Source organism: Meles meles, chromosome 3 (assembly GCF_922984935.1).
Source record: "Meles meles chromosome 3, mMelMel3.1 paternal haplotype, whole genome shotgun sequence".
NCBI classification, from domain to species: Eukaryota; Metazoa; Chordata; class Mammalia; order Carnivora; family Mustelidae; genus Meles; species Meles meles.
The window spans coordinates 170447901-170475849 of record NC_060068.1 but is presented as its reverse complement, the minus strand read 5'-3'; the positions used below and the strand labels follow the sequence as shown (position 1 = coordinate 170475849).

The following is a 27949-nucleotide window of genomic DNA, read 5'->3' as shown; positions in this document are numbered from 1 at the left end:
AATTTGATGACTGTTCCACTTGACTAAATGTTACTTTATTCTTCATAGCAACTGCATTTTATAGAAAATGTATTCTTTGATGAATGTGTCTATTTTGTGACATTAGCTGCATTGGCCTTACAGTAAGTATTAAAAATCAACCTAATTTTTGTTACTATTTATTTTGCATGGCGAGTAATCTTCTAGTAGTGAATTTATTCATGTTTGGTATTTTCAGGTGATACCATGTTCTGACCACTAATTGTTGAGAAGTGTATGTGTTGGAAAGATGGTCATGGTGGGGAAGGAGCCCTATGAATAATTTTACTGCCAAATGTGTTGAGATATTTTAACCTGAATTTTTGGTGCTTAAAGAGTGGTTTTGAGAAGTTTAACTCTGGTAGTTTTATATTTTTTTTTTCTTGTTTTTTTTGGTTTTTTGCATAGAGCAGAAATTTTTAAATTATAATGGCTAAAATGACAGAGAAATTTAATTCTCTTTTACATAAATTTCAAAGATGGGCAGCAGGGTTGGTGTGGCAGTTCAGTGGTATTTTCAGGGTACCGGGCTCCTGTCTCTCAGCTTTCACTCTGCATGTTGACTTCTGCCCTCATGGTTCAGAATGACTGCTGGAATGCTGAACTAACTCTCTTTTCTTTCTTTCTTTTCTTTTCTTTTTTTTTAAGATTTTATTTATTCATTTAATAGACAGAGACCACAAGTAGGCAGAGGCAAGCAGGGGGGTGGGAAGCAGGCTCCCTGCTGAGCAGAGGAGCCTGATGTAGGGCTTGATCCCAGGACCCTGGGATCATGACCCAAGCTGAAGACAGAGGCTTTAACCCACTGAGCCACCCAGGTGTCCCAATGGCTGTGGTTTTTTTTGTTTGTTTGTTTAAGCTTCACATTCACCATTGGACTATTGTTTGATACTATGGAAGCATCAAAAGACAAGCATTTTAATTTCAGAGAAGGTTAGGTATGATACAATTTAAAGGGCTCCACTACAAGACCACGCCGTCTGCTCAAGAAGAGCACTGAAGTCTTTGTTGTCTCATTTAATTATTAATAGATCTTCTCTCAATAAATCTTTCCTCACAGAAAGGTATTATTATCCCCATTTTATGCATATGAAAATCAGGCTTACACAGGTTAGGCAGCCGTCTCTTTGCCATGCACAAGAAAGGGATGGAACTGAGGGGTTGGAAACAAAACACGTTCACTGGTTCTGGTCAGGATTTTGTGCTTTAGTCCCATGCATGCCTCCTGAGGTGTTCAATGACCTGTCAGGAGTTTTTGACCTGGAAAATGCTGTGTTGATAACTACAACCTAAGTTTCTTTGCTCTCAAGTGGCCAGAATACACAGAGTGATGAGAATTAAAAAAAAAAAAAAAACAAGACAAGAAAAAGAAGACGACGATGACGATGATGATGATGGTCTTGTTTCCCAATCTGAAAACATTCCCATGTGACAATCTTCTTTACTGATAATGTTACTGCAAACCAAAAGGAGTGTGATCTTTACAGCACCTTTCAGACTTGAATCGCACTTCATCTGATAGTAGAACTGAGTCACTGGTCACTTGTGTTCGTCTTAGACTAGACAGGGGGCACCTGGGTGGCCCAATCCGTTAAGCGTCTGTCTTTGGCTCAGGTCATGGTCTCGGGGTCCTGGGATGGAGTCCCACATCTGGCTCCCTACTCAGCAGGAATCTGCAGACTTTTCCTCAAAAGACCAGATAGCAAATGTTTTGGGCTCTGCCAGCCATGCAATTTCTGTCAAAACTACCCAGGCCCGCTTGTGCAGGATGAAAACAGCTCAGTGTGTAAATGAATGGGCATGGCTGTGTTCTAATTAAACCTTATTTTCAGCAACAAGCAGGCGACCTAGTTTGCCGACCCCTGCTCTAGAAGAATGGGAACTTCTACAATTTCTGCTGTTAATCCTGCAACTAAAATCATTCGACAAAACTGTGGAAATAGTGAATTACTTTTTCTTCTTTCTAGAACTCAAAAAATACTTAGCTAGTTTTGTTTTTAAAAAGTGACTCTATCTCTGCAGTGGTCTTTGTGAGTGTAATGCCAGTAATTCTGGGAGAACAGATGCAAAGTAGGAATTTGGAGTCCTCATCATATTCTCCTGTGTACTCTGGACAGAATTCTGAGTTACCAGGGTCCTTCCAGATCACTCAAAATAATCTGTATCTTTCAAGTCAACTGCTAAGTCATGTAGACACTGGATCACCCAACTGAGACTTGAGTTGCTCTGATCACCATCAGTCTGCACCCCAATACCTGTGGTGTTGAAGACTGGAGGAGGAGGCTTGGATACTCTCACACTATCGGCACATTTTCATCCTTTTGTTCCCCACCGATCAGAAGACCACCAGTGCATTCAGGAGGCTTCAAAGAACAGGAAAATTCTTCGACAGTAGTTCATCTGGTGTTTTTGGTTTGTGTTACGCAGATGTCCACACCTATCTTGGAAAAGTATTGTAAAGTGAATTCGCATGTTCGTAGTTTTACAATGTGTTCCAGTTGCAGACCTTTGATTTGTACCGTTGCTGAGAGTTTTTAGTAATTTGAACTAGACTAGATTTTTAAGGGAAATACCTTTTTTCATAAAAGAACAACTAAGAGGACATTAGCATTTTGTATGCAGATTAGTGCTGATTAGGAAGAATGAGCATGGGGCGCCTGGGTGGCTCAGTGGATTAAGCCGCTGCCTTCGGCTCAGGTCATGATCTCAGGGTCCTGGGATCGAGCCCCGCATCAGGCTCTCTGCTCCACGGGGAGCCTGCTTCCTCCTCTCTCTTTGCCTGCTTGTGATCTCTCTCTCCGTCAAATAAATAAATAAAATCTTTAAAAAAAAAAAAAAAAAGGAAGAATGAGCATAATTAATTTGTAAAGAATCAGAAGCAGATTCTTTGTCCTTTTCAGCTGTTCTCATTTGTTTGTAATAGAGAAAGCAAATTTTTGCTAAAATAATTATAATTCACCTTTTGGGTTCCTTGAAAAGTGCCCTGTCCCTCCCAGGCAGGCTGCAGGCATTGCAGTAATACAGGATGCCATCTTTTTTTCTTTTTTTGAGGTTTTATTTGTTTGTATTGGAAAGAGAGGATGCAAGTGAGCTGGGGGAAGAGCAGAGAGAGGGAATCTCAAGCAGAGAGAGCAGACACCTTGCTGAGCAGGGAACCTGACACGGGGCTCGATCCCAGGATCCTGAGATCATGACCTGAGCTGAAATCAAGAGTCAAGAGTTGGGCTCTTACCGACTGAACCACCCAGGGGCCCACAACAGGATGGCTCCTTTAGCCCACATACCCTCTCATGGCCTTTGAGTGCTAGTAGCTATGTGACCTTTGGCTCTCCTCCTGATTTAGAGGAAATAAAATATTTTCTCCTTGTGCAAAAAGGCCTCGAAGTTCGAGTTCCTGGAGGAGCTGGGAGACTTGGGTTTGGGGAATCCCAAGAGTCTCTGATAATCACGCAGGACGGTCAAGTCTTGGTATTTCTAAGTCAAAAGACTCCATTTTACCTGGCTTAGAGAATGATTGGGATTTCAGCATTGTCTCCTTTCAGGGCTACGTTATGAGGGGAATAAACCTGTGAGTAAGTAGAATGAAGTCACTCGGATAAAAACTGTTCAATTTGCAGTGAATCTGTACTCAGTCAAGATAGTCAAGAACTCAGTGACAGTTTTGAAGAGGTACATTTATTTCTCAGATTTTAATTTGTTGTAGAATTGCCAATCCCATACTTGGGTTGTCACAAAGTATGAGTCATGTGATCTAGGATAATGAATTTTTCCTGTACGTCATGCTTGGCACTGATTCCTAAGACATTTTAGGCTTACAGTAGATGAGAGGTCTGGTGTAAAGGTGGAGAAAATAAACCTTAAAGCACCAACTCTGCTGGATGTCTGTATTTCGTATTTGCCGGCTTGGCCAGCCCGTTTCAGTTGAAGCTAAAAAAAAGTAACAGTGTTCTGAGAACTCATGTTGGATGCTCCCTCTTTTATGGGCGGTCTGAGGTCACGTTAATTCACAATCTGCATCTTTTCTGGCCTTCCAGTTGACTAAAGGTATAGCTTTGATTTTCCTTTATTTTCCATGATAATTTATTCTCACCTTTTATTTATATATTTAGTATTTTGGACCCATTGTTCAAACATGTAAATAGTTTTGGACCTGTAAATTTTTTCTCTATTGGCATTTGTTGTATTGATGTCTTCGATGTCTCATTTTAGAGGTAGCGCAGTCCCTTGTTTTATAGAAGAACGTAGGTCCAGAGATGCGTGGGACAGGTGTCTAGTCACCAGGGGTAGAGGGTGCTATGCTGACAAAGATTCTCTTTCCCTTCGATTCAACTTAATCTATTTTAGGTCTCATGTTCATGACATTGTAAAATAATCTGCCCACTTACTACTACAGTAAGTATGCTAGGATTTTCTCCATTAAAACTGACTCATGAGTCCCTTCCAAGAAAAGCTTCCAAACTTTTCTTCTGTATTCTCCTTACATCTAAGAGTCCTAGGGAACCTGTGGTACTGTGCATATCTAAGGCTGCCTCGTGTTTTGAAATCTCTTACCCCAGTCTCTTACCCCACACTGATGCCTAGTGTCAATCAGGAAATGTTGCAAGGTAACCCACTACTCTGAATTGTGTTACAGGGCGGGAAGTTGTGGGAATGCAAGGTCGAAGGCAGGAATGAGTAGTGGAAGTCTCAGTCTTTTCTAAGGCTAAGTTTTGTTAGCTTGTATCAATCAAAAAGATTTTGTCACGTTAAATATGTCTTCTCTGGCACTTCTGCCTTCTGTTTTAAATGGACTATATGTTTGCCTTTGACTTGTTTACTAGGACAGTACACCTCTCCTCAAACACATCTGTCAAAACTTCAGGATTACTTAACACTCACCCTGTTACCAGTGCATTCCATTTAGCAATGTCCTCCAGACCGGAGTAGGTTTGTAGACAGGGAACTCGAGATACCCCCACATAGGAGACAAGGGTTGAGTGCATAGGATGGGATCCTTCGTCTGTTTGTCAGAAGGAATCCGTACCTGTTCGAGTGAATCCTCAGGTGTCTGGGATTAGCACGCCTTCCTGCTCTTGCCTTTAGCACCCCACGTTAGCTGTTCCCACCTTGTTCCACATCTCAGTGCGCAAGAAATTTGAAAGGCATCCCTAGGGGAGCCCAGAAAGCCTCATTAGCAAATTTGTGGGCCACTGCCAATGCATTTTCTACTCTTAACTCTTGCAAAATAATTGACTTTTTATTTTAGTGTGCTTGTTAAAATTGTTTAAAAACATGCTGTCAGAATCCAGCCCTCAGGATAGCGTTTAACCTTTGACCACTTTAAGAGGCATTTTTTTTTCCTGCAGCGTGGGTTAGCGAGACCTCTGGGAGCTCGGAGTCAACCTAGAACTGTGCCTGGATGTTTGTGATGGTTCTGAAAGAAATGGGAAAGTGGCTTTGAGTGCTCAGTACAATTTTATCCAGTCCATACGTGATTACTACACATTTGTATACAAAGTCTAAAATTACAGACCTAAGGGATACAATGATAGTCACTAATATATCAAAAATGAAATAGCCAAGCCTTTGTGAATTAAAAAAAAAAATGGCTTGATGTAAGCAGCTAGTAGTGGCCATTGATGGGAGATTTTGGAGTCTGGGAGTGAACCGTGAAGAGAGAATTCTTGAGACATCTTCGGTGCATAAAGGGTGATTTTAATTAAAGCATGAAGACGGGCCCTGTGGGCAGAAGAAGTTGCACTGGCATTGTAGGGAGGGACTGATTATATGCTTGCATGTTGGGAGGGTAGATTGGGATAGCGTAGATCTCTAAGGAATTGGGAAGCAAGGTTTCTAGGACCTTGAGGGTCATGTACTTTACGTCTAGTAAAACCTGAATCATGAGACCTTTAGATGGCTGGAAGATGTGAGCTGTGTGTTTGGAGGGTGATTGCTAACATGGACCTTGTGCGTGTGGGGAGGGAGATAAAGGAAGTTTCCAAAGGGATTTTGGTATGTTAAAGGAGACTTACAGGATCCTGGATATTGGGCTAATGTCAAGTTAAGGTTGCCTTTTGCCCTTAGCAGAGTGCTAACACGGAGGCCATTGAGTTGCCGGAGGAAGGTCAGTCACTCTCTGCCTGTCCAAGCCTCGTCAAGGGGCTGTAAGTTGGAAGTTTTATTTTTTTCTGTATTTCTTTTACCTTGTCTTCACATCAGCCATCATGAGATTCAAACCCAAGTTGATCACATGTTGTTTAAAGATTCAAGTTCACAAAATCATGCAGTTAATGGTGTTAGTTCCTTTTCCGACGGGAGTGATTGGGGTGAGTTTGTTGTGGCTTGGACACCCCGGGAGGGGCTCTCCTGAGGCATTGAATAGGTGTTGGTTTTACGATAGCGTGTTGGGCTGGTATTTAGCATTTGGTCAGCAGGCGAGTCCTGACGTGCTCTTGGCGTGGCTTGGAATGCAGTGCCTTGTTCCCTAGTGGCCCCCGAATTCCAAGGAAACCACTCACAAATTTGGGCAGTCTGTTTTCTTGACTGGCTTTTTTCTAAGCCTGTGTGGGGAGTGGGGGTAGGGGGGACAAGAAATGGCTGACTTCGTGCCTGAATTTTATGCTAAGATTCGGGAAGGGTATCTGGTTAATTCTTCTACTTTGTGTTTGAAGAAATTATTTTATAGCAGTGATGGAAAATAAAATATTCGAGGAGAAAGGTTTATTGATATTTCCATTTTAAAACTATGACTGAACTCCAAACAGGTGAAATGGGCAAAACAGAGTATTGTGAGTGGCCCTTTGCCACAACCTGTCAACCTACCTAAAGCAAGTAAGATGGAAATACACATAGTTTGGAAAACACTCTTTCCCAAAGTTGCTGTAAAGCACAGCACCTCTTGAGACATTTTGATTTTTTTTCTGGAACGTGTTCCCGTATATACTGGGCTCACTTAGTCATTTGGTGTTCCTAGTTGGCCTTCATCTTTTCTCAGCACGAGGCATCTGTTCTTATCATTGTAAGTTTTTGCACTTTTAATAACATTTACTTGCTCTTAAAATCTACAGATTATATAATGAGTATTTCAGGCTTTCACCTAGGATTTAAATGTTAAGGAAAGTGATTATTTGGATCGTAACTGAATCCATTTCCATTCGTTTGCCTGTTCTGAATGCAGTACTTAGATCACCTGTGTTTTACTTAATCTTGAAATTCAAAGTCATCTATTCACAGAACTGAGAAATGGTTTTAGGCACAAAAATGTAAAGATCTGATTGGGTTCCTCACGAACCAGGCAGCTTCCCATCTGGCAAGTAGAGGGGAGTTCCAAGGAATTGGGCAAAATGAAGGCTTTTGTAGGAAAGAGGGTGGGCAAGGACATTATTAGCAAAAGAAAAGGATTGTTTCAGTTAAAGTCACCTTCCCTTAGTTGCAGGGAGAGGAGAGGCTCCTGTCCTGTGGATTACTTCATCTTCCTTTTCAGCCTGGGGAAAGCCCATGTGACAGATTACCTCATTGGTGCTGATCAGAAAATTCCTGGCTGATGGGATAACCCCACATTTCTAGGAGAGGTTGAAAACTGCAGTTAGCTTAGGTGTTTAGGCCTGGTCTGGGGACTTGCCCTAGCATAAGTGACTCCCTTTGGGACCTGTGGTTTTCTTTTTAACAAGGTAAAAGAAGGTCAATGAAAATTTGCTGAACACCTACTGTGTGTCATGAACCAAACTGTATTCTGTCCTGCAAATACTCCATTTAATGCTATGAACAACCTCCCCCTGCCCCCCCCCTTTTTTTTAAAGATTTATTTATTTGACAGAGAGAAATCACAAGAGAGGCAGGCAGAGAGAGAGGAAGGGAAGCAGGCTCTCCGCTGAGCGGAGAGCCCGATGTGGGACTCGATCCCAGGACCCCGAGATCACGACCTGAGCTGAAGGCAGCGGCTCAACCCACCGAGCCACCCAGGCGCCCCCTGCCCCCCTTTTTTTAATCTTTCAAAGAGGAGGTTGAGTTTGCTGAGGCTAACTTCCTTGTCCAAGTTCACATAGCCGGCCTTGGCCTGCTGACCCCGTTTGCCACGGGCTTTCTCTCACAGAGTGTATGGGATTGGGGCTCTGGACTCGTGGGTTAGCCATCAAAGTCCATTTGAAGTAAAGGAGGAAAACCTGTTTTCTGAGGACATAAAATGGAGGCTGCTGAAAACAGTACCCTCTCAGAGGGAGGGCTGCAAATTTGAACCACACCTGAAGCCTGAGTTCTGTAAGGAGAGGGTTTACAGAGCCCTTTGGCTACTGGAGTGTGTTCTTCCCAGTCTGTGGCAGAAGTTGCTGGAGCCACAAAGGATCCCTTGAGGTGTGGTGTAGGCCTAGGGGCTTCTCCACAAGGGATAAAACCCACCCTTGGGGCTGGAGCCTTGCCCTTCTCTGCAGGCTGCCCCATCTGTGGCTGAACAGTGGCATGGATGAGGGGGTTAGAGGAGATGGGGGCAGTTGGCCGCTGGGAGTTTCTGGGTGGGACGCTAAGTCCTGATATGGTGACACTTTCATGATTCCGATAGCACAGAGAACTCAGATAGCTCAGGAGTTCAGGAGACTTCCTTGGGGCTAATACCAACCTGTTTTCTGCACCCTTACCTCTAGGCTAGACCCTGCTAGGTAGGAGTCCTTAATCATGCTGGTCTTTGGGATTTTCATGTTGCGGTTTATGCAGATGATGCAAAAGCCTTCAGTGACTCAGTGTCGACGCAGACCCCGTCTGTCTGTGTTGCTCAGTGAGTGGCCCCTGAGCCACAGGCTTCAGGTTTACCAGGTCACCTTGTGAAAAAAATTGATGCTTAGGGATCCATAAGGGTCTGGAGATAAAACACCTAGGGGACACAGACAGCTTGGAGTGTGTGTGGGGGGGAATATACTGCCATTTGGGGGGGAGGGGACTACATGACAAAGCACATTACATGTCACACTATGTTGTTTAAATTCCACATTACAGGGATGTCTGGGTGGTTCAGTCGGTTACGGATCAGCCTTTGCCTCGTTTCATGATCTCAGGATTCTGGGATCGAACCCTGCATCAGGCTCCTGAGTGGGGGAGCCTGCTTTTCCCTCTGCTTGTGCGTGCTTTCTCTTTCTGTCTCTCTCTCACAAATAAATAAATCAAATCTTAAAAATAAATTAACTCGGCACTGCAGTGGCCTCTTGGAAAGAGACCCAGAGAATCTCATTCATCTGTGCATTAATGCGTTCGTTCTTAATTCACCAAAGGTTTACTAAACCCTGATTTGTTTTGTGCTAAAGCCTAACATCAAGACAGAAAGCGAATTCTTTGTTGAAAAATCAAGGACCTGTATATAATATTTTAGAATGGTTTTCCTTGAAAATGATTAAAATATGAAATCGCCTCAGAATTGGAAATACTACATTCACTGTTGGTGCCAGAACCAAAAGATACATTAAAATGTCAATATGTGGCCATTTTAAGTGGCCATAAAAAGTGGGAACCAGCCCTTTATGACTGGAGATAGAAAATCCTGGAAATAGAACTGCGGTTACTCCCCGAGTGGGTGCACGTTCTCCTCCTCCTCGGCTACCAGTCAGTCCTTGTCCGGCGGACTCCATTCAATGAGTCTCTCATGGCTCCAAGCCCAGGATGGTCTGTCTAGTTCACCAGTAGGCTGCAAAAATATCTCAACTTCTGGAAGGGTTTTTTGTTTGTTTGTTTTTTCTCTGCACTTTATTTAATTTCCTCTTGAGAGTCTTAAATTAGTCACCGCGATAGGACATATTAGTTTCCCAGGTCTGTGGATGGGAGGAGAGGCTCAGGAGTGATCTTACTTCGCATTTCCCGAGTTGGTTGTGGTTTCACTTACCAGCTTTATTGATCGAAAGAACAGGTGATTATTCCTATAAAGTCAGACGTTAGCATGCTGGGAATAGGGCTTTTGAAAGGACTGCTCATTAAGTGCACATAAATAATGATACAAATGCACAGCAGACGCAGGAAGGTATTTAACTATTGACGAGAATGAATAATGCATGTTTTATGATAGTGTCTGCTGCAAGTGGCAGGATGTTTTAAACGGGAGGGAAAAAAGCCCTCTGCCTGAGGTCTGCATTTGGTCAACGTTATATTCAAAGACAAGCTTAACTGTCATCTGTTGTATTTATAGGGCCATCATCAGTTTGGTTTTATGGTTAAGAATCAATAGGAGGTATACTTTGAAAAAGTGGTTTCTCCAGTATGCATGTAGCAGCTTCAGAGATAATCTGGTCAGTGTTACTGCAGTGGTTTGTGTATTCTCCTTGATGATGAGATGAGTGCTAGCTCCGTAGAATTGGCCATCATGGCTGATCTCTGGAACTTGGCCGTGTCTCATTTAAGGGAATGGACATTTCAGTTACAGTTCAGAATACTTACATCTACTGCTAAGTGAAAGCTGAGTTTATAGAACTGAATTTATACTCGTGGTCCTTTCCTTTTATAAGTTTGTAATTTGAAAATTGTGTGTTTTGGTGTGTAGTAAGTCAGCAATATTTATCGAGCACCCATCGTGAATTAACCTTAACACAAAGTCTTTGTTCTGGGGTTTTCAGATACATGTTGAATAAATTTAAAGACAGCCTTTGAGGTCAGTGCTCAAGTAAGGCTGGTTCTGTTCTTACTGGTAAAACTCCCTACACAATACAACAGAATAGAAATGAGGTAAGCAGGGATGTTACTGGTAAATACCACAGTCGGATGGCTCATTAAAGACCCAAGACCAGATTGCGTGATCAGGAAAACTAAGTGTGGTGAGGTGGTTCTGAAGAATTGATGTCCTTTTTACATTCCATGGAGAATCAGCGTCTAGAGACCCAACCGTGCATTCCCTTACCCAAGCCGTTTTATAAGCAGCAAGCGTTTTTGCTTGACTTTTGCCCATCAAATCATTCGCAGTAAGACCTCCCCAGATTTAGAGGTCACTGTGTTTGTCCTTTAGCATTTTGGTTGATGAAGTGTCTGTCCTTTTCCTCCTTGCACTTGAGAGATCCTAAATGTTGTTAAAGAAGTTAAGTGATAAGATAAATGACTAGACAAATACAGACCTGAAGTGCTAGAAAGATAAACAACTATTTCAGATGCTCATGATTTAACATTTACTGTAGAGAGATCTTACTGAGATCTTAGCGAATCCTTTTTCTGGAATAAGTCACATTGACCATATTCACTTGAAAGAAAGTGACGTGGATGCAGAGTCTGGGAACACTGTTGGATTTGGCTTCACTCCTTTCTCTTCCTCCCCATCTGTCTACTAAGGAAGTAAGCTTGGTTTTTTGACTAACTTTCTGACTCTTCCAGAACCTTGAACTGTCAGTGATTTCTCCTCCTTGTTGCTACTTGAGCTTCTTTCTTTCTTCTTTTTCTTTTCCCATCTCCCCTTAGGTATTTGCAGTTCTTCCCAGTCCTTGTAAACTCCATCTTGACAAAATTGCAAGTTCTTGTCTTGACTCCTTCCTTCCTTGAGCAACACTCTTTCCTGTTGACCATTGTGGATGGTCTGTGGCTCCTCCCACACCGTCTGAGCCCTTCCTAAGAGACATTTGTCCTCACCCCTCTCTACCTGGGTCACTCCTGAGTTAGCAGCTGACAAGTTGTCACCAGATCAAATTGCACAATTTCTGTCCTTACCTCTCTTAACCTTGTTGCAGCGGCACAAAAAAAAACTCCAGGCTGCTTCTTAAAGTCCTCTGTCCCTTTACTTTCTGAGCCGTAGACTTTTCCTTCTTTCCCAGCTACTTTTAAGAGCTCATGTTCTACTTTATGCCATCTAAATATCAACATTCTGTTAGACGACCTTTATACATTTGTATTCCACCATCCCTCACCACCTCCACCCCCCCCCCCAGGTGAACACATCCTCCCCATCTCCTGAATCTCCAGAGGGTTTTCTTAATCTCAAGTGGACCTTCCTGGTTTTCACATACATACTTTTTTTTCTACATTGCCATCTTCATCTACAGATAGTGTAGCCATCTTTCAAGGCCATTTGTCATGGTGGCTGACACCTCGGGTGAGGCAGTCTGCTTGGGTTCAATACCCGTGTCCAGGCATAACCCGCCCAGGTGAGCTGTTTACCTGCACCCTGCCTTCATTTCCTCAGGGTAAAGTGGAGGTAGTAATAATTCCTTCCTCCTAGGATTGATGAGGCAGTTATCATGAGTTCATATACATAGAAATGAAATAGTAAGAGTTCTAGGCAGAGTTCTAGAAGTGCGTAAGTACTTTCCGTATTTCTACCAGCTCAGACCCCATTTTCTCTATAAAACTTTCCTGGTGCCCTGACGGGGATGAAAGACTATCTTTTGGGGGAAAACTGTTGTTTTTCACTCTTAAAATACTTCACATCCTCTCATTTTGATTGTCTCTGTATGTTTTCTCTCTCCTGCAAGGCTAGAGGAGGCATTTTGTTGACTTGTCCCTGTGCATGGCTTCTTATACTTGTTTATACTTCAAAAAACTTTTTTCCATTAAAGTCAAGTCTGGGGCGCCTGGGTGGCTCAGTGGGTTAAGCCGCTGCCTTCGGCTCAGGTCATGATCTCGGGGTCCTGGGATCGAGTCCCACGTCCGGGGCGGGGGGAGGGGGGGGGTCCCTGCTCAGCAGGGAGCCTGCTTCCCTCTCTATCTACTTTGGATCTCTCTCTGTCAAATAAAAAAAAAAAAAATCTTTAAAGTCAAGTCTATTTTTCTAGAATAATTTCTGAACATCTGAAATTTTTGAGGCCATTCTGCATGTTGGATTTTTTTTAAAAGATTTTATTTTTAAGCAATCTCTGCACCCAACGTGGGGCTAGAACTCACAAACGTGAGATCAAGAGTTGCACACTTCCACCTACTGAGCCACCAGGTGCCCCTGTCTGTTGGGTTTTTGGTGAGAGATGTCCAAAGATAACTTGAGGATGCTTCTAGTCTGTACTTCATGAAGGAGAATAATGGAGAGGTCACTTCTGCTTCATTTTCTTTTGTAGCTGAGACCTTTCTGGTTTTTGTAGGTCCAACTCTTCTTAATCAACTCTTCAGTGGGAAAATTGGGTTGTAAAACTATGAGTGTGTCTGTCCTTTTTTCCAAATATTTCTTGCACATTTTAATAATAACACTTCCGCCGTGCTTTTTATTATGACGGAATCAATCATCTTAAATGTTGTAGAAACTTGGACATAGGTTGACAGTTCTTGCTGCGGTTCTCTGTCCCCAGAGGACAGTCTCATCACCTCGGTGGTGGTGATGTTACAGTTGCTGAATAGAGGCTTTTACTGAACCAGACACCAAGAACAATAATTTCAACAATGGATATTATCACCAAGCATTGATAAAGCCTCACAACAAATCAGCTGTGACCAAGCGCACTCTGGTAGGAATACCAAAGACACACCTAGGCTAAAGGGTCTTTATTTCAGTTTTTCTCTTTTAGAATAAAAGTTGTGACTATTTAAAAGAAAATGAACAGTCATTTGTTGATATTCGAAATTGTTGGACATAACCAAAGAAATGCTCTCGTTCCTCTCTTCTTACTGAACAAAGCTTCTGAGTTTGTTAAGTTTCTTCGTTCTTTGTAAATTCTTTCTTAAAAGGTCGTTTCGCACCCCCACCTTCCTCTAATCCCAGCACTTGCTTCACCTGGATTTGCCCAATAACTTGGATTTTTTCATGTGTCCGGAGTCGTCATAAACCCAGTTGGTCTTGTGAAGAGTTCACCTGCAAAGGCAATTCACAAGTTGGTTCTGACTTTATAGGTTCCCTTAAAAAAAACCAATACTGGATTGCTTTGTTTATCAACCTGTTGAAGCTTTGCAGCCCTGAATTCACAATTGCTTGTTCAAGGATACAGTTCCTACCCTCTGGCCATACATTTACCCTTGTCAGGAAACATCGATCCTTTCTCAGCATCCTTGTGAAGCAGATGTATTTTCTTCTGATTATAAAATGGAAACAAAATAAAAAAGAGACTGGTTTGTACTGGTCCCATCATGAAGCAGCAGTCAAACCAGAAATACCAGTCCCGTTGTTGACCTCCTGTGGCATATTCATTTTGTTTTGCTGTATGGATAGAGTCATCTTCTTCATTGTAATCTGTTTGCAATCATCCTTAAAAATCCTTCTCTCTTGGTTCTAGGTGAAATGGTAAGTTAATCCAGACTTGCATTTTCAAAATCAAAATTGGGCAGTGGATGGGACCTTTGTGTGATTCAAACTGTCCTACAGAGGAGGTGCCTAGGTATTAGAGAAGGAAGACATAAATAGAAGAACTTCGGGGTCATATGGGAGAAAATTTATATTAGCCATATTTTTTTATTTGGTTCTCTATACCAGTTAAGTATACCAGTTATTTTCATTGTCCTAGAATTAGGGTGGTGGTCACTGGCAGAGCAACAAAAGTGTGAAAATACGCTAATAAGACATGGAATTAGGTGATATTGTGGAGTTTGTAGAACTGTAGAAAGAGTACAGTGCATGTAGTCCCCCGTGGTTTTGAGGTGGTTAATGCCTGGAAACTGTGTCATCATGGAAGGTTGCATTTTCTGAAGAGGGACAGTGCTATAATTGGGGCTTGCATTTTTGTTCCAAAGACTTGCGCAACTCTGATGGATATAACCAACACTGTGCTACTGAAATAAAGATTCAGGAATCCCAAATGGTGATTCTCTGCATATCAAAACATCTAAAATTCAGTAAGTGGGCTAAGATAAATATTAACAGTTAACTACCAATAATTTCGCTTGCCACCAAGGTGCAGATGGATTCTTGAAAGCTGTTTGGACATGGTGGGAAATGAGCAAAAATGGGTGAAGGGGCGCGGGGGATACAGGCTTCCAGTTACTGGATGGGTGAGTCTCGGGGATGAAAAGTATAGCATTGGGAATATAGTCAGTGGGATTGTTAAGTCAGTGGGATTGTTAATCGTGTTGCGTGGCGGCAGATGGCAGCTACACAAGGGATGAGCACAGCTAATGTGTAGACTTGTCGAATCACTGTGCGGTACACCAGAAACTATTGTACCGTTGTGTATCAGCTATCAACTACAATGAAAAAAAGCTGGGAACTGTGAGGAAAAAAAAAATGTTTTTTCAATTTAAAATAAAAAAAAAATCCAGCAAAATAGAGATGAAGTGTCCCCCCACTATGTAGGGGAAGAAAGCAAAGCTTGGGAGAGAGGAATTCATCGGGTAACACAGCTAGCTACCCTGAAAACACGCAGTCCGTTTCTTATCACTGAAGTCTGTTCTGATGGCAGTGGGACTGTGGGGGTGAGAAGAATGTTCTGGAAAAAAACAAACAAGCAAGCTATTAGGATGACCCAGGTGTCTGGAGGGACTCTCTTGGGGTGGCTGGTGGGCATGTTACTTACACTTGCCTCAGAGGACTAAAATGTTAAGTCAGCCCTGACAATGCTCTGGTTTCTTATGTTTAGAACTCCTTTTGATCTAACATTTCTCTTTTTTCTCTTTCACCTGCACCCAACCAGACTATTGAGGAAGTGTTTAATTTCAGGGACTAAAGACAGGAAAGCGTAAATGATAGCTCCCAGAAACCCGACATTTCACTGGGAAGCCATAGGAACAGCTCCATCGTGGCTAAAATAGTGCTAGATGCTCCCCAGGTAAGGAGGGCTGTGCCTTACTTTGTTTTAAAACACTGGACTGAAATTGAAGACGGTTGGGATGAAGCCATATGTTTTTCCTTGGTAGCAGCCATAGAGGATTTGGGAACCTCAATTCTGGAAGAGGGAGAGCTGTCTTCTGTCTATGGAGGCTGTTGAACACTAAGTCACATCAGGGGCTCCGCTCACCACAGCAACTGGTGTCTACCAGATTGCACTCCTTTCTGAGCACCAGAGAACAGAGGAGCTATTTTAAGGGGCTTCCTGATTTAGAATGCCTTTGCTTTAGCTTCTGTGCATAATGGAGTCCAGGTATAAATCCTGTACAGCTGGATGTTCTCATTCTTAGGTGCCCTGGAGGTGTCCTGCTGGGGAAGCTTGCAGGACAGAACATTTGGCTTTAGTTTCCAGAAGTTAAAAATGCAGAAAGAGATTGGATCTGGTGGAGGAGTGGATTTTCAGAAAAAGCATTCTATGGAAGCTGGAGAGAGACTTTATTCAAAATGAAAAATGTTCTGTCTTGCCTGTCTCATTGGCTGTCGCTCTTGCTCTCTCTTTCATGTGAGGTAATGAATCTTGGCCCTTACTGTATTTAAAATCACCATGACCTCAACGCTGATATTCCCAAAGCAGAGTTGGCATTTAATATCTATACCTGGTCTGAACTCTTTCCCGACTTACAGACGCCAAAAAAAAAAAATCTTCTAAAATGTTGCTTTCCGGTAGCTGTGTAAAAATGGTAGTATGTCCTGGTTTTGTCTTGTGTGACTTTGTGTAAAAATGAATTATCCTCTGATTTAAAAAAAAAAAAAAAGCTATTCATGAGAGATGTCATAGATAAAACTGTTTAATGAAGTTCCGAGCATGTAAGAGAATCTAGAAAAGATCTGGACCCTTACAAACAAATTGAATTTTTTTTTTCCCTTGGAAGAAATGTTCCATATTTCTGTGCCCAACTAAAGATAAAACAAACAAAAATGGTTCTACCCAAAGTAAGTGGTATAATTGATTGGTGCTTATGTGTTAAGCTCTTCCGATTTCTCAAAGAAAGGCAAAGAGAAGGCGTCTTCAGAGAAAACCTTCAATTCTGGCAAAATGTAGACCATTTTTTTTTTTTTTTACTAATGGACAGTCTTAATATTTATTCTGTCTCAGGAATTAAACCCACGTTTTTCCATAAAATTCAAGATAGCCCCCACCCCCCGAGATCAGCCTAGGTTTAAGCAAAATTGCCCTGTATATTTTAAATACCTCTTGCCAGCTCTTGGGTATGAAGGAGTTTGTGGTTAGGAGCTTGAGAATTTTAGCACTTACCAAAGAAGAAGTGAATCTAATCACTGCTTAGATCATTTTTCTCACCCGTAGCAAGTGGGTGAAGAGAACTGGTTTCTGGCAGACAGAACAGATTTTGTCAGGAGGCCACACATGACTAAGCGCTTAGTGTTAGTGTCCTGTGAAACAGTATAATCTTGCTTGAGAAGGAAGGCAAGTCCTCCATTTACACTGAGCAGTGTTCCTGAAGAATTTGCAAACGCTGTTGGTATCGGCTAATTCTGGATGAGGCCGTGGGGATGATGGCAAGAAAATAATTTTATGTTTTAGAAACGCTTTTTAAAAAAGATTTATTGGGGCGTCTGGGTGGCTCAGTGGTTTAAGTCTCTGCCTTCAGCTCAGGTCATGATCTCAGGGTCCTGGGATCGAGCCCCACGTCGGGCTCTCTGCTCAGTGGGGACCCTGTTTCTTCCTCTCTCTCTGCCTGCCTCTCTGCCTACTTGTGACCTCTCTCTCTGTCAAATAAATAAATAAAATATTAAAAAAAATAAAAATAAAAAAGATTTATTTCAAAATGAGAGAGAGAGCAGGGAAAGAGGCATAGAGTCTTAAATAGACTCTGCACTGAGCATGAAGTGCCGTCTTATCACCCTGAGATCACGACCTGAGCCGAAACCAAGAGTGTGACCCTTAACCTATGGTGCCACCCAGGAGCCCTATAAATGCTTTTTATATATAGGAAACAGGTTCTTTAATTAGACTTAGATAACTACTGAATTTATATGTATGTGATATGTTTAAATAAGCTCTGTACCCATCATGGGACTTGAACTCATGACTCTTAAGATCAAAAGGCACAAACTCTACTGACTGAGTCAGCCACATGCCCCTGGATTTATATATGTGAATGGTTTTCACATGATACAGGATGGGATTAGGAAATTGTTTTAATTTGGCTTCTCAGGCTTGGTAATCATTTTATGTCACTGTCTGTTTAAGTCGCTGACCTTTTTTTTGAGGGTTACGTACTGTTCTAGCAAATTGGACCCAAGAACTCTTCTCACATGGTTTTTCTCAGTATTTTTACACAACACTTGACTGAATGTCGTGTTAGCTTGAGGAACTTGTGATGGATCCTCTGAAGACTGACTCAAATTCTCTTGAAAAGATAGTTTTCAGTTATCTTTAGCATTGCATAAAAGGGAAGATGGCTAGCATTTGATCATTTTTAGAAAATGCTCCTTCTTAGAGTGTGGCATAGGGCAAATCTTGCCAAGCAAGACCACCAGTGGTTGGTAGATGATCCGTCAAAAGTAGGTCAAGGGGAACAACAGAGTATCTTCTGTAAATAAAATGCTACAAAATAGTTCTGCATGAGCAAAGCCAAAGAAATAATTTTTCTGACAGTTATGTCTTTATCTGACATGTTTTCAGTGTTGAGTTCCATTCCCACTCAATACTTAAGAGGTGAAACATTCTGAAAACATTTCCTAATGTAATTGAAGGGGCGCCTGGGTGGCTCAGTCGGTTAAGCCTCCAGCTCTTGATTTTGGCTTGGGTCATGACCTCAGTATTGTGGGGTTGACCCCTAAAATGGGCTCCTCACTCAACAGGGAGTCCACTGGAGATTCTCTCTTTATCCCTCCCCCTGTTCTCTCTCTTTCCAAAAGAAATTAATCTTTAAAATAATGGAATTGAAGACATCAGAAAATACTTTTGATAAATATTTGGATTTATAAAAATAAAATTTCATTTCTAATTTTTAACAGGCTTCACATATGTTGAAATTACTGTGTATTTATCGTATAGATATGTATAAGGAAATCCAATTATAGCAGTAAACCAACTGATTGTCGATTTAATCTTCAGGGTGCAAGATGGTGTAATTTTTTATGGTAATAGCGGGCATTCGAACTTTATTGTCTTAGGATGTTCCAGCTGCTCTAAGAGAGTACCATAGACTGGTGGCTTCTAAACAACAGAAATTTATTTCTCATAGTTCTGGGAGTGGGGAGTCCAAGATCAGAAAGAAGCACGGTCAGGTTCCGGCGAAGATCTTTTTCTGAGTTGGACAATCGCAACTTCTTGCTGTGTCCTTACCATTGTGGAAGGGGCTAGGGAGATCTGTGGGTTCTCTTTATAAGGGCACTGCACTACTCGCATTCATGAAGGTTCCACCCTCTACCTAGGCACCTCCCAAATGTTCCACCTCCTAGTATCATCACCTTGGGCATTCGTTTTCAACTTCACGGATTTTGGGAGGATACATTCAGACCAGAATATTGATCATAACACATTTTTCACACACGTAGTATTTTATTAGTGTCACAGGCATTCATCAAATAGACATGTACACAACATACACATCCCCCACCCCCAAGAATGAACTTTAAATATCTTCATTTTACTGAGTAGGAAATTTGAGACCCAGAGGGGAAGGTGATTTGCTCAGAGTCTTAAACAAATGACTTACAGCTGGGACCAGCACTCAGCATACTTGCCATTTTTAGCAGACTTCATTATGGAGTGCTAGGTGGTTTGTTTTTGACACGTCTTAAAAGACTCATAATGTGTTTAATTTTTTTCTAAATGACATTTGTCCTTTGCCGTTCTGCCCTTATTTTCTCAAAATGAGAGACTAAATTTTCATTCAGGAGGCTATGCTGAACATAGATTGGTTTGTTTTAAGGTAAGAAAATTTTAAGTGCATATCAGGAAAGTTTTGGATGAGCTGATCACATTAGAGCACACATTGCAAGAATTGTTGCTTAATGAGTTCTGGATTGAATTCAGCTTGTTACAGAGGTGATTTTGACCTCCGTGTATCCTGGCGGTTGTGTCTACAAAATAAATACGATTTAGATGATTTTCAGTGGCTAAGGAACATCTTCCATGTTCCTTGACAGGCTTCCTAGAGCGAAAGTAAAAAAGAATTAAAGAACTCTGTAGGGGAAATCATCTCTATTAGAGTATGTTGATTACAACATAACCTTTCAGATGATTTCTTGGCCCTTAATCCCCCAAAGAAATTTTTCATGTTAAATTTCAGGGCTCAAGAGTCAGCCATTTTTTTAGGTTTGCTATAGTGGTGATGTATAGTATAGGATCACATTATATATATATATATATATATATATATATATATATATATAATGTGAAAAGAAAATATGGTATCCAACTTAATAGTTGCACATTAGCTTGAAAACAGGATTTTGTTTTATAAGAAAAAAGATACTTGGTGCTCCAGGGTGGCTCAGTTGGTTAAGCGTCTGCCTTCTGCTTAGGTCATGATCGCAAGGTCCTGGAATCTAGCCCTCTCTCTTGCTTCTCCCTCTCCCGCCCTGCTCATGCTCTCACTCTCTCGCTCGCTTGCTCTCTCAGATTAAAAAAAAACCTTAAACAAAAAAAAGTGCTTTTCAGCTTTAAGGCTCAACAGAATATTTGCTTTGAGAAAGAATTAAAACCCAATTTTTAGTCCATTTATTATTTAACTTCATGTACTTATTTCTGAGGCCAAAACTTATCCCCTTAGCTTGCCTACCTAGCTGGGGAGTTGCTTTTTTGTGTGTCTTCCTCCACCCGAAGATGTTAGAGAAACACACCTTTGGAATTTTCATGAAAGTTCCTGAGTACACACTGTCCTTTAATAGGAAAAGTCATTAGCTGCCAATAAACAAAGGCAAGTTGTGTCAGAAATGAGTGTGTAGGGGTGCCTGGGTGGCTCATTCATTAAGGTCTGCCTTCCGCTCAGGTCATGATCCCAGGGTCCTGGGGTTAAGCCTCCCATTGGGCTCCCTGCTCAGTGGGAAGCCTGCCTCTCCCTCTCCCGCTCCCCCTGCTTGTGTTCCCTCTCTCCCTGTGTCTCTGTCAAATAAATAAGTAAAATCCTTACCACCACCACCCCCCCAAAAGAAAAGAAATGAGTGTGTAGTGTATGCTAACAACAGGGCTGTGAGGTCAGTGTCAGGAGATGGTGGCTCTGAGTTGCCCGACCCAGGAGAACCCTAGAGAATACAGCACCATTGGTCCCTTCTCTACTCTTTCCTGGCTTCCCTTCTGGCCTCCCACTTCCTACGCCAGGTTTCTTTGATCAGTGCACGATGCCAGAGTGACCCTTTCTGTCCTCCCTTCACCAAAAAGCAGGACTTCAGTTTTTCTGAATATTTGTTTATGTCCTAATAGAGTTAATGAACTAGACCAAGGTCTGGTTTTCTAGGAGTGGGGGAATAAGTACAGGACCGCTGTGGGACCTAAGTTAGGACCTTCAAAATATTCAAGTACTGGTACTTTATAAAAGAAAAAACTCCTCTGCAGAGAGTTGGAAAAAAGGGGACGGGGAGGCATTTGATGGTGTTACCTTCCCTCCTAAGAAACTGACGTTTAGCTTACTAGCTAAGATGTGGATCAGGCTTGTTGCCTTTTGCTTATTTAATAGGCAGCAAATGAGTTTCAACTGCAGAATTTGGGTTCTGTCTTCATCCTCATGACTGAAATGGATTTTTCCGGAACAAATGAAGAGGTAGTGGGACGATGAAATCCTTCTGTGGTCGCTCTAGTACCGGCTCAAGTTTGGAGGACGTAGATTCGCTGGCTAGTCTGTAGGAGACTAGTTGACTGTCGGGAGCATGGTGACAGCATGTAAATGCACCAGCTTCCTTTCCACGAACACCCAGTCAGCAGGAGCAAGCTTGGGATACACATAGAAAAAATCTTCATCATGACACTTAAAAATATTTTAAATACTCTTAATTCCAGCGCTTGTCAGACCTGATCATAGAGCTTGTGTGTTTCGAGCCCATGTTCTACCCTTCTCTTGGGATTTACGAGGCTAGAACTACCTAAGAATTGCAAAATGAAATGATGGGGAAAGGAATTAACATTTATTGCAGGCCCATGAAATGTCAAACATCGTCCTGATGCCTCACATTAGAATCTTGCAAGGTTGACGTTTTGTGCTGTACAGGAAATGAAAGGACAAAGAGGTTAAGAAGACTTGCCCAAGGATTCAGGGCAGGTGCACTGGGGGGATGGGATTCATAGCAACACATTATAGGAGCAACCATGAGGCAACATGCAAATACTCCATGAAATAATTCTTCTCCAGAATTTTCCAGAATTTTACACACAGTAAAGTTCTCTCTCTGTTGTTGTTGACTGTTAGTTATTTTCTATGCCAACATGAAGACCTAAGTCTATAGTTTGGGTCCTTGTGGCATCAAATTCTCTTGTAATTTTAAAGGACAGCTCTGGAGTTTGCTTTCCTTTGACATGTTTTAACTACAAGATCAACTTAAGTGTTGGGTTATTATATCATCAACACATGGAGCTTAGTTCAGTCCATCAGCATGGGTCGCGTTTTAATGGCTAGTGAGCGTCCCAGATGCAGAGAAATGCAATGGTAGTCTCAGCCTTCACTGTAGCTCAGATTGAGGTTCAAGTGATTTCCAAGGTGGGTTATTTGTTGCTGGTTTTTGTTTTTTTTTTTTTTAAGATTTTATTTATTTATTCAGCAGACAGATCAGAAGTAGGCAGAGAGGCAGGCAGAGAGAGGAGGAAGCAGGCTCCCTGCTGAGCAGAGAGCCCAATGTGGGGCTTGATCCCAGGACCCCAAGATCATGACCTGAGCTGAAGGCAGAGGCTTTAACCCACCGAGCCGCCCAGGTGCCCCTGGGTTTTTGTTTTTTAACTGCCTCTTGTTTTTTTTTTTAACCTAGATGTTTTGAACTTACTTTCTATACCAGCTAATTTCCTTCAGAATTAGAAATGATAGATATGTGAGAAATGATTAAAATCTGTGCCCATTGCTCTCCTTAATTCTTATGGATACTGATACAAAGCTCCACTGACAAATGGGGTAATGACAAGGTTAGGGGCAGAGAGTACCTGAAGTTTTGTGTTCATCATTCACTTGGCGATGTCTTGAGTTCTGAGTCAGCCCACATCTGTGTGCACCAACCTTGTGACCCAGGGTGGGTAGCATTCCTGAGATGAGCTCTGTCCTGTTACCGATTGTTCATGATGTTCCCTTTGACCTCCTGGATGATGATGCCTTCTCACCTTAACTCTGTTGGATTTGACCTTTTCCTTATGGTACTGCCCCTTGAACTCCGTTAGTTAGAATTTCCATATAGGTAAAATGAGCATGCTAATGGTAAATTTACTACCTTATGGTGCAAGAGAAGATTAAATAAAATAATTTATTTATTAAATAAAATAATTTAGTAATGTGTTTAGGATTAGGATCCCGGAAATGAATCGCAGCTGGCCCTAAAGGATAGAAAGTGTCCCTGACTGTGTTTCCGAAAACCAGTTTTAGTAACATAGATTTTAGGTTTGTAAACCAACATGACTTTAAGCCTCTGGGGATGGCCGTATAGAATTTCGTGCTGTGCGTGTCAGAAAGAGGCACTCCTGTTGTGTTCAGAATGCACACTGCATTTACACTTTGTCTTCTGTTCTGTAATTTGTAAGTTGGTGTATGGGTTTCTACTACAGACTGGGAGAATATATAGAAAGAGCAGAGCTTGTCAGGTTTTCTTGTTTCTTAGCTCTAACCTAATGTACCAGAATATATCTCAAAATGTCAGAGCTGAAATTCCTTTTGACACTCCTGCACACTGGCTAATTAACAGAGTTATAAACTATTTAAAACACTGGTCCAATTTATTTCTTTATATTTTCATTTTTGCTTTGTGATTGTTTATGAGATTAAAGTATATATATATATATATATATTTAAGATTTTATTTATTTATTTGACAGACAGAGATCACAAGTAGGCAGAGAGGCAGGCAGAGAGAGAGAGAAAGGGAAGCAGGCTCCCTGCTGAGCAGAGAGCCCGATGCGGGGCTCGATCCCAGGACCCTGAGATCATGACCTGAGCCGAAGGCAGAGGCTTTAACCCACTGAGCCACCCAGGCACCCCGAGATTAGAGTATATTTAATTGTATTTTACCATATGTATTTGCCCCCACTTCTGAGGGAAAAATAACCAAAAATTAAGTCAAATGGAACCCATTGGGTGTCTGAAGTGGGTTATGACCAAAACCCATTCTTTTTTTTTTTTTTTTTTTAAGAGATATGTAAAAGAAATTCTTTCAGAACATAATAAAGGCCTTCCTTCAGACTTGGAACATTATTTTGGTCATCTTTCTGCTTACTGCTTTTTTCTTCCTCCAACGTTAAAGGCATTCCAGACAGGAAATTCACATATGGGGTGGAAATGAGCAGATAGAGACAAATTTTGACTGAAGAATAGCACTCTCTTACCTAACACCCAGCTTTTAAATAAGATAAATGTAGATTATTTCAACTCTCATGAATCATGGTTCCAAGAAGTGTAAAGAATAAAATTTTCTGTTCCAAATGGATGACTTAAAAAAAAAAAAAAAAAGGTTACTGGTCAATAAGAACTTCATAACTCAACCCAGAGTCCTCCTTCACCTAGGACAGAACCAGGTCGACTGTCACTTGCACTCCACGGGGCCCCAGGGCAAGGCTCGCTCTCTCTTCTTAATTGTGGGGACTAAAGATTATTGGCATCGGATCTCTTCCATGCTTCATCAAGGAGAAGCAGCAGATTTTCCTCTGAAGAGCAATAGTTCCCATTCCCGGGGGTTCCCACTGATAACATGGTGGCATCAAAATGCACTTGAAAATAAAAATACCGTGCCTGTGTAGTTCTGGCAGTGGTTCTAGAATGAATTTATTATTTATAATTTTAGGATTTATTATGTGTTTGGGTTCATTTTCATACCAGAGGAGAAAAATGAAGGATTCAAATACAACTGTAGTTTCTGATGTCAGAATCGAAGGCCTTCAAGAAGTTGGGGAGTTCACCTGGAGTAAAAAAGTCTGTTAATGACCATTTTATTAGTTTGAATTCTAATCAGGTAATTGACCGTGAGGGACGTTTTTATTTTGCTATAGAGTATCTTTTAAGCCAAAAACATCTCCGAAAGCAATGTACAAGTCTGGCACAACTACCTAACTAAATGTAGCTAGACACACGATCTAGGCTTTTCGGTTTGGGGGGATAGTTTTCTTTTAACTGGTCCTGCTTATTATACTAAGGAGATAGGCCAAATACTACTTGCCTTTGGTTTTTGAAGATATGTGTGCTTATATGAGCAGGTGTATGAATATTGGATTTTCAGAGGAGTTTGTAGTTTTGAGACTATCTTCTAGAAATTTGTGATTGTGCTTCATCAACAGCTGTGCCATTTCTCGGGAAAGTATTTTAAGATTGTGAAGCCTTTTTCCAGCTCTGCCGTAGATCTAAAATGGCTGCTTCTGCCATTTTGCACCTAAGTGCAGCAGGCTTCGTCTCTGAGCTGCCCATCAAAAAGCACCTAACAAACACACACAGCTCCACTTCCCCTTACCATGTGGATGAGCTTAGTATTTAATCACCATTCTTTGATCCGCGTTTATTATGTCTTCACTTGCTGCAGCTAGACACTGTGTAATTGAGCTCTTTACTTTTTACGATGCACTTTTTAAGAATTTTGGATTGTGGCAAAAGACAGGTAATGCCAACTTGACGCAGGTCGCCATTTTTAAAGTGTCCCCTTCAGTAGCATGCTGAGCTCTTACAGCTCTTTACTTCGTAAAACTGGCCGTGGCCAGTTTTCATGCATAGCAGCATCGCGGTCCATTCTGGCGGCGGCAACAAACTACGGTAGACTCGAGGGGCGTCTAAGGAGAAGTTTCTTTCTCACAGCTGTGCAGGCTGGGAAGCCGCAGGTGCAGGCAGGGAAGCCGCAGGTGCAGGCAGGGAAGCCGCAGGTGCAGGCAGGGAAGCCGTAGGTGCAGGCAGATGAGGGCCCTGGGACTGGTGGTGGGCAGTTCTCCGCCTGGCCTCCCCTGGGGACAAAGGCACCAGCAACGCGGGGTCTCTTGCATGGTACCATCCGTGACCGCGCCACCTTCCTGGCCTGGTCCGCGCCCGGTCCCCTGGAGAAGGCCCCGTCCCCCAGTGCCATCACCACCGGGGGGGGGGGGGGGGGGGGGGGGTCGGAGTTCAGCCCGGGCATGGGGGCGGGGAGGTGGGGGGCAGCGATCCTCCCTCCCGAGCCAGCAGTAACCCCTCTCCGTGTTGTGCCCTGTTGTGCTGTGTTGCAGAACCGCAAGATGGGAGGCAAACTCAGCAAGAAGAAGAAGGGATACAATGTGAACGATGAGAAGGCCAAGGACAAAGACAAGAAGGCCGAAGGAGCCGGGACCGAAGAGGAGGGAACCCCGAAGGAGAATGAGACCCAGGCGGCTGCCGAGACCGCGGAGGTGAAGGAGGGCAAGGAGGAGAAGCCCGACAAGGACGGCCCGGACGCGGCGGCCACCAAGCCCGAAGACAAGGAAGGCGACAAAGACACGGCGGCGGCCACCAAGGAAGACGCCCCGAAGGCGGAGCCCGAGCAGACGGAGGGGGCGGCTGAGGGCAAGGCCGAGCCCCCGAAGGCGGAGCCCGAGCCTGCGGCCGGCGACGCCCCCCAGGCTGCGGAGCCCGAGGCGCCCGCGGAGGCCAAGGCAGATGACAAGGGCCCGGAGGCCGGGGAACCCACAAAGACTGAGGCTCCCGCAGCTCCTGCCGCGCAGGAGACGAAAAGCGACGGGGCCCCGGCTTCAGACTCAAAACCCAGCAGCACCGAGGCTGCCCCGTCGTCCAAGGAGAGCCCGGCAGCCACGGAAGCGCCCAGTTCCACGGCCAAGGCCGCGGCCCCCGCAGCCCCTGCAGACGACGCCGCCGAGGCGCCCGCGGCCAGCGCCGAGCAAACCGTAGCGGTCAAAGAGTAACACGGACACCTCTGAGCCCGGTCCCGCTTCCACCGCCTGTCTCTCTCTCTGTGTCCTCTCTCTGTCTCTTTCTCTCCTCTACTAACTCGTTTCAATTGGAAGTCATGATATGTATTGCCCAAGGAAATAAAAAAAAAATAACTAAAAAGGATGCTGTCCCATCGAGGGAGGGAGGGGGTGGGGAGAATCCAAATAGTATTTTTGTGGGGAAATATCTAATATACCTTCAGTCCACGTTCCCAGTCAGTCCTGGATTTTGAAGATCAATGTCTGAAAGTACACACCTTCCGTACCGACTGCTGCCACACGCCCTCCGCCGCCAAGATCCGAACGTGCTTGTCCTCTGCAAGGGGGTTGCGAGTGATGCGATTGATTCTGCCCGCGGGGCCTATGCCAAGGCAATCAGATCTTATGAGAGCAGTATTTTCTGTGTTTTCTTTTCATTTACAGCTTTTCTTACTTTGATATTTTTTTAATGTTGTGGATGAATGCCAACTTTCAGACAGCCCACTTAGCCTGTCCACGTGTATCTTGATGCCAATACTCCATTCTTCCTCCCCAGGTATTTTTGGGAGTAACAAACATTCTCTCATCCTACTTAGCCTCCCTAGATTTCTCATGACGAGTTAATGCATGTCCGTGGTTGGGTGCACCTGTAGTTCTGTTTATTGGTCAGTGGAAATGAAAAAAAAAAAAAAAAAAAAAAAGTCTGCGTTCATTGCAGTTCCGGTTTCTCTTCCATTCTGTGTCACAGACACCAACACACCACTCATTGGAAAATGGAAAAAAAATAAAAATTAAAAAAAAAAACAAAAAAAATGTACAATGGATGCATTGAAATTATATGTAATTGTATAAATGGTGCAACAGTAATAAAGTCAAACAATTAAAAAGTAATGAAGACTCTTGGTTTTCTTTCACCACCTCCTCCGTAATTACCTCGGTAGAGAAGAGAATGCTCTGTTGGACCTGTTCCTGGTGGTACTTGGGTAGAAAGCAGTGCACTCACGTTTTTGCCAACATTCTGTTTCAACGATTAGCCGGTGGATCCGTGTCAGTACATTACCTTGGAGAGGCCAAACTGAAAACTGACTGTGGCTATGGATAGGCACCCTCTAAAAATGGATGTTAATTTACTTAGAACAAATATTTTGAATAAAACAAGAGGCAGTAAGTGGAGTTGATCTTGAAGGTTGGAAAGAGAATTAGAAGTTTTTTTTTAAATATTTTATTTATTTGACAGAAATCACAACTAGGCA

At 42.7% G+C, this 27949-nt stretch overlaps 1 protein-coding gene across 2 annotated transcripts in view; it reads left to right on the top strand.

The window, feature by feature from the left end:
* The window catches only part of BASP1 (brain abundant membrane attached signal protein 1), a 55959-nt gene extending 28372 nt beyond the window's left edge, over positions 1 to 27587 (top strand). For both annotated transcript variants that reach the window (XM_045998662.1, XM_045998661.1), the window contains exon 2: positions 26022 to 27587. In XM_045998662.1, coding sequence (XP_045854618.1) covers positions 26031 to 26690 — 660 coding nt within the window. In that variant the 5' untranslated portion in view covers positions 26022 to 26030 and the 3' untranslated portion in view covers positions 26691 to 27587. The remainder of the gene's footprint in view (positions 1 to 26021) is intronic.
* Positions 27588 to 27949: the final 362 nt, after the last annotated feature.